This window comes from Melanerpes formicivorus, unplaced genomic scaffold (assembly GCF_026170545.1).
Source record: "Melanerpes formicivorus ecotype bairdi unplaced genomic scaffold, bMelFor1.0.p_v2 SCAF_47, whole genome shotgun sequence".
Taxonomy (NCBI): Eukaryota; Metazoa; Chordata; class Aves; order Piciformes; family Picidae; genus Melanerpes; species Melanerpes formicivorus.
Window position 1 is genome coordinate 5,167,446 of NW_027142399.1, and position 6,000 is coordinate 5,173,445.

General features: G+C 60.1%; 1 protein-coding gene across 5 annotated transcripts in view; it reads right to left on the reverse strand.

The window, feature by feature from the left end:
* IGSF9B (immunoglobulin superfamily member 9B) overlaps window positions 1-189 on the reverse strand; it is a 53,286-nt gene extending 53,097 nt beyond the window's left edge. For all 5 annotated transcript variants that reach the window (XM_068160063.1, XM_068160062.1, XM_068160061.1 and 2 more), the window contains exon 1: window positions 117-189. In XM_068160063.1, coding sequence (XP_068016164.1) covers window positions 117-180 — 64 coding nt within the window. In that variant the 5' untranslated portion in view covers window positions 181-189. The remainder of the gene's footprint in view (window positions 1-116) is intronic.
* Window positions 190-6,000: the final 5,811 nt, after the last annotated feature.

Below are 6,000 nucleotides of genomic sequence, written 5' to 3' on the forward strand. Positions count from 1 at the left end.
CCCTTCCTCCCTCCGCAGCCGGTGCACCGGTGTTTGGCGGGGGGGGGGGGGGGGAAAGAGGTGGGGGAGGCATGCGGAGGCATCCCGGAGGAAGAACGAACCGCGGCCCCACTCACCTTGGACGGGCAGCCCGCGGGCACCGAGCAGACTTGCTACCAAAGCGGCCACATACCAAATCATAGTACTACCGGCCCCCGGTGCGCAGCATCTTCCGCCCGCCGGGGCGGCCCGGCCGGGGCGGGGCGGGGCAGGGCAGGGCTGACCGGGCCGGAGCGGCAAAGGCTCGGCTCCCCGGGGCTGGCCGGGCCGGAGGAGCGGCTCAGGGCCGGGAGCCGGCCGCCGCTGTGCCCATGCCCGCGCCCATGCCCGTGCCCGCCGCCGCCTCGCTGCACCTGCCCTCCGCCGCACGGCGCGGGGCGCAGCCTAGCCTGCGCCCTTTAGCGGCTCGGGGCCGCCCCCGCCCGCCGCTCATTGGCCGCGCCCCGGCGGAGTGGGCGGTGATTGGCCGGCGGCGGGGCCCGGGCCCGTTTCAAGGTGGGTTGGCGCGCGCGGGGCTCCAGCGCCGCAGTATCATGCGCACTGCCGGGAGCGGCGCGGCGCGGAGCGGGGCGGCTCGGGGTCACCTCCGCCGGACGGGCACATCCCGGGCGGACCCGCTGCCCGCCCCGCAGCGCCGGCTCCTCCCGCTTCCCCCCGCACCCCCCCGCTATCCGATGTGCCCCCTGCACCGGATCGGTGTCTCCTCCCAAACGTGCCCCCTGCACCGGATCGGTGTCACCTCCCAAACGTGTCACCTCCGAAATACGCCCCTTGCACTGGACCGGTGTCACCTCCCTGCTCCCAAATGTGTCCCGTGCGCCAGCGTAGTGACATCTGCCTGATCCCAAACGTGCCCCCTGCACCGGATCGGTGTCACCTCCCTGCTCCCAAATGTGCCCCCTGCACTTGCACCGTGACATCTTCCTGCTCCCAAATGCGCCCCCTGCACTGACTCCGTGTCACCGTTCTGCTCCCACATTTGTCCCCTGAAGTGGCTTACTGTCACCTCCCTGTATCCCAACATGCCCCTGAATGGGCACAGTGACATCTCCCTGCCTCCAAATGTGCCCTCTGTCCCGGCTCGGTGCCACCTCCCTGCTCCCAGATGTGCTCCCGCATCAGCAGAGTGTTAGCTCACCTCCCTGCTGCCAAATCTGCCACCTGCACCAGCTCAGTGTCGCCTCCCTGCTCCCAAATGTGTCCCCTGCACCAGCTCAGCATCAGTTCCGTCTCCAGATGTGCCTCATGCACCAGCTCAGCACCACTCCCCTGTCTCCAGATGTGCCTTATGCACCAGCTCAACAACACCTCCCTGTCTCCAGATGTGCTTCACACCCCAGCTCAGCAACACCTCCCTGGCTCCAGATGTGCCTCAAGCACGAGCTCAGCAACACCTCCCTGGCTCCAGATGTGCCTCAAGCACCAGCTCAGCATCACCTTCCTGCTTCAGAAGTTCGCCCCCCCACCCCGCCCCCCCAACCCTGGTGCAATGTCACCTCCCTATCCCCGGCTCTGCCACCAGTCCCTGCTGCCCTACACCAGCTCTCTGACCCACCAGAGTCACTTTTCACCTCCACAGGGTCACCTCCCCACCATGGGATGAGCCACCTGCCCCCTGCACCAACATCACATCACCCCAACCAACATCAGCTGTGCCATCTGTCCCTGCCACCTTGTACCAGCCTGAGGTCACATCTCTACCACTTGCCTGATGCCACTGCAACCTTGTACTCTGCATCAGCTCACTGTAAAGTACCTGCCACCATCTGTGCCCCCAGCAGAGGTTCAGTGCCATCATCTCCCTCCCCCTACTACTGCTCTACACCCTAGTCCTCATCCATAAACCCTTGCACTCGGCAGCTCTGTGTCACCCTGCTCTGTGCCCCTCTGATCACATACCACCATTTGCAAAGAGCGAATTTGGGTCCATCCCAAAGGAAAAATGGGTAGGACATAGCAAGCCCCCCCTGTTCTCTCCCATCTCAGTCCACCTCTTCCTCCCTGCAAAGACCTCTGGTGATGCCAGATGGGCAAACAGCCGGGCTCGCTCCCCAAGGAGGGTGCCAGCAGGAGAAATGGGCCACTGAACTTCCCCTGAGATGACAGGCAGCACAGGAGGGGACAGGTTCACAGGAGGGGGGCACATGCCTTTTTGTCCCCTACACTCACCATCTTCCCCTTGGCACAACTGCCAGGAGAGTATCTAGGGAGATGTTGGGAGGGCATCGTGTGTTGGGAGATGGCACCATCCCACCCATTTAGTGAATCCCTTCTCTTTCCAAGGGGGAGCAGCTCTGGCAGCAGCATTTCACTGGCATCAGCCTCATCCCTCATTTGTGCTGCTTGCCTGGGGATTCCCATGGTCTTCCTGGCTCAAAATATGATGGAAAGGGAACAGAAGTCATTGCAGACCCAGACAGGTAAAGGCTGCCCTGCCCTCCTCTTCCCATCACCTTCCTACCTCTTTTTCCCATGTATGTCCTGGAAAGAAGGGGGGAAAACCCAAAACAACCCTTGTAGGGGACGAGGGTCCTTGAGGAGAAGCATCCCACACCTTCTGCTTGTGGTTACATTGGTGGAGGGTCAGGCATCAGCATGGCCCTGGGCAGGAGACAAGGGCCTGCAGGCAGCAGGAGGCCCGGCAGAGAGCATCCCCCAGCCCATCCTGTGCTCACGCCAGCGCCTGGGCACTTTGCTTCCCTAGCAAAATCCAAGACCTCATAAATGCCTGACTCAGCTCTTAGTGCTGAGGTCGGAACTGAAAGCTTGCAAATCTGCAAGGTGGGTTGGCAGGGCTGGCAGAGCCCAGGACGACCCTTCTGCTGGGGCAGGTCTGCTCCCTGTGCCGTTCTCAGGATCACTCACCCAGCCAGGTCGGTGCCACCTGATTCCTGAAAGTCAGGTTTGCACCAGCCAGGAGGGCAGAGCCCTTTTGCCACCACCCTCCCTGCTTCAAAGCACCCAAAAACTCCCAGCCATCACCCACTGCCTGGGAGGGAGCAAGCAAAAGGTTGGCAGAGTTCCATCCACCTGTACCTAGCCAGACAGGGTCAATATATTCTGGCCCAGTTAGAGTTTGCTACCAAACAGATCACAGACTCACAGAATGGGTTGGGTTGGAAGGGATCTTAAAGATCATCCAGTTCCAACCCCCTGCCATGGGCAGGGACACCTCCCACCAGCCCAGGGTGCTCAAGGTCTCATCCAGCCTGGCCTTGAGCAGCTCCAGGGAGGAAGCATCCACAACCTCCCTGGGCAACCTGCGCCAGTGTCTCCCCACCCCTCACTGTCAAGAATTGCTTCATGTCTTTAGCTGGGTGCTGCCACCATCTCAAAGAAGCAAAAAAAAGAAATACCAAAGGGCATTGCTGACACCAAGGTTAGCACAGCCCCACCAGGAGCCCAGGGTGGATGGGGAGGACCCAGCCCTGCACCCAACGTGTGCCTCCCCGAGCTGCGCACGGCACCCAGGGCCGCAGCAGCATCCCCCAGTAAACTGGAAATGTGGGCTTGGGTTGGAGCACTGCTGCTGGTTCACACCCTTGTTTCTCCAGACTAATTTACTGGCTTTATGAAATCCATTCCCCGCTGTTTTCACACTTCTCTCCCTCTCTATTTATAGCCGGGTTTATTTACATGAGCAGGGCACTCCATGTACTTTCCCGTCAGTCTGCGGAGCCGGCAGCAGGGGAAGGCAGCAAGCAGCAAGGCAAGGAGCACCCAAGGCCTCGGCCGTGGCCACCTCCTGCCCGCCACGTGGGAGGCAGGCAGGCAGCCCTCCCTGCCAAGGCAAGGAGCTGCTGGGGAACCAGAGGGAGCCGAAGCAGCCACGCACAGCCCGGACCCATCCGAGCGCAGCGATGCAGCTCCCATCAGATGTGGGTGGTCGTGGAGATGGCACCATCCCACCCTGCTGGGGAAAGCTGAGAGGGAAAGGATTGAAGCTTGAGGAGGGGAGATTGAGACTGGAGGCTAGGAAGAAATTCTTTAGTGTGAGGGTGGGGAGACACTGCAACAGTTTGCCCAGGGAGGCTGTGGATGTCCCCTGCCTGGAGTTGTTCAAGGCCGGGATGGATGAGGGCTTAAGCAGCCAGGGCTGGTGAGAGGTATCCTTGCCCATGGCAGGGGGCTGAAACTGGATGATCTTTAAGGTGCCTTCCAACCCAACCTATGAATCTCTCTTTCCAAGGTAGAACAGCTCTGGCAGCAGCATTTCTCCAATCTGAGCCCCATCCATCTTCTGTAATGCCTGCTTGGGGATTCCCATGGTCTCCCTGGCTCAAAATGTGATGGAAAAGGAGACAAAAGCCATTGGAGAGCAGGACTGGGGAAGGCTGCCCCTACCTTCCACCCCACCACGGGGAGCACAACCCACCACACACAACTGAGTCACTTCACAACTGCCCAGCAATAAATTTGCCACTTTGCCTGACAAGGAGGATAAAAATGTTCTTCTTTTGGCAGCTGGGCTTCTCTTTTTTTTTCCTGAAAACTCCAGCAGATGAGGCAGGAGCTCCCAGATTAGCACAGGAATGAGAGACTCCAGGGGGGTGCAGCTCTTCCCATCACATGTGTGGTCAGCTGGGAGACATACACACAACCCTGGTCAGGTCCTGCTGCCAGCTCTCTGGGACTTGGCTTTGAGGATTTAGGGATCACAGACTCACAGAATGGGGTAAGGGTTGAAAGGGACCTCTGAAGATTATCGAGTCCAAGCTCTCTGCCAAAGCAAGATCACCTAGGGCAGGTCACACGGGAACACATCCAGGCAGGTTTAGGCTTGGGTATTGGTGCAAGAAAAGCAGGAGTGAGCTACAGATCCAGCCTGGAAATTCAGAGATTTCAGAACAGAGAGGTTGTGCTTCAACCTCCACACAGGGCAGCAGAAATACTTGCTGCTGGCGAGGGGCTGGCCTGAAAATGTGGCTTCCTGGGGTGCAGATCCCTGCTGCTCTCCTCCTAGCCCCTCACTGCCAGCAACCCAGCCAGGAGAACAGGAGCTCCGGGCTCAGCTGCCTCCTGCCTGGCCACGGGACGCTCCAGCCCACGCTGGGCTGAGTCTCCCTGCACAAGAACATGGATTATTCACAGCTTCCAGCATTTGCATGGTGGAGTCACGAGTCTCACAACACCTGATCTCCCCTGAGAGCTGCCTCCTGCACTCGGGAGGCAACGGCCCACATTTGGAAAGTGGGACTCGGTGTCTCACGGCATCCCACATTGCCCAGCTGTCACCCCCCCCTCCCTGCTCCGCACCGGGACCGGGAGAAAGGAGCCTGCCCCATCCCTGCCACCGTGACGAAGAGGATGGCTTCCGGGCAGGGAAGGCAGAAACCTTGAAACCGCAGGAGCTGAGCCGGGAAGTGCTGAGGCAGCCTGCAGTGAGCTGCCTGCACAGCCAGCCTGCACGGGGAGGACTGCAAAAGCCCCTCGACGGAGTCACTGGAGGACAAGCAGCCAGATGGGCTCAGCTGAAGCCGAGCTGGGGTTAGGCTGGTTCCACTCTCCCCCCGCCCCCCTTCCCCCCAGCCCCTCGCCCGTCGCCGGTGGCTCATCGCCGGTGCGTGGCTCCAGCTGGCAAGCAAGGGGAACCATCCTGCCACGGCTTCCCGGCTGCACAGCCAAGTCGTGGAATGATCCACCTGTGGTATTTCAGAAGAGACACACCAACTTCTGCACAGAGGGGTCAGTTGAGTCACGTTAGCAACTTTTTTTCCCCCCCCTGCAGTTAGCAGGTCTCCAACGTAGCTGATTACTCATCAGCCCACTAATAGACTCACTCACACAGCACTCCCTGGATCAAGCGGCAGCAATTGTCTGTCTTGTCTGATTAACCTCAAAGAAGGATCCGGCTCTGGTAACACGATACCCCATCCTTATCTCATCACCTGCTTCTCCAGCCAAAATATGTCTCTCCCCGGCACAGAGCAGCCCTGTCCCAGCGCTGCCTGTGGAAGCCGG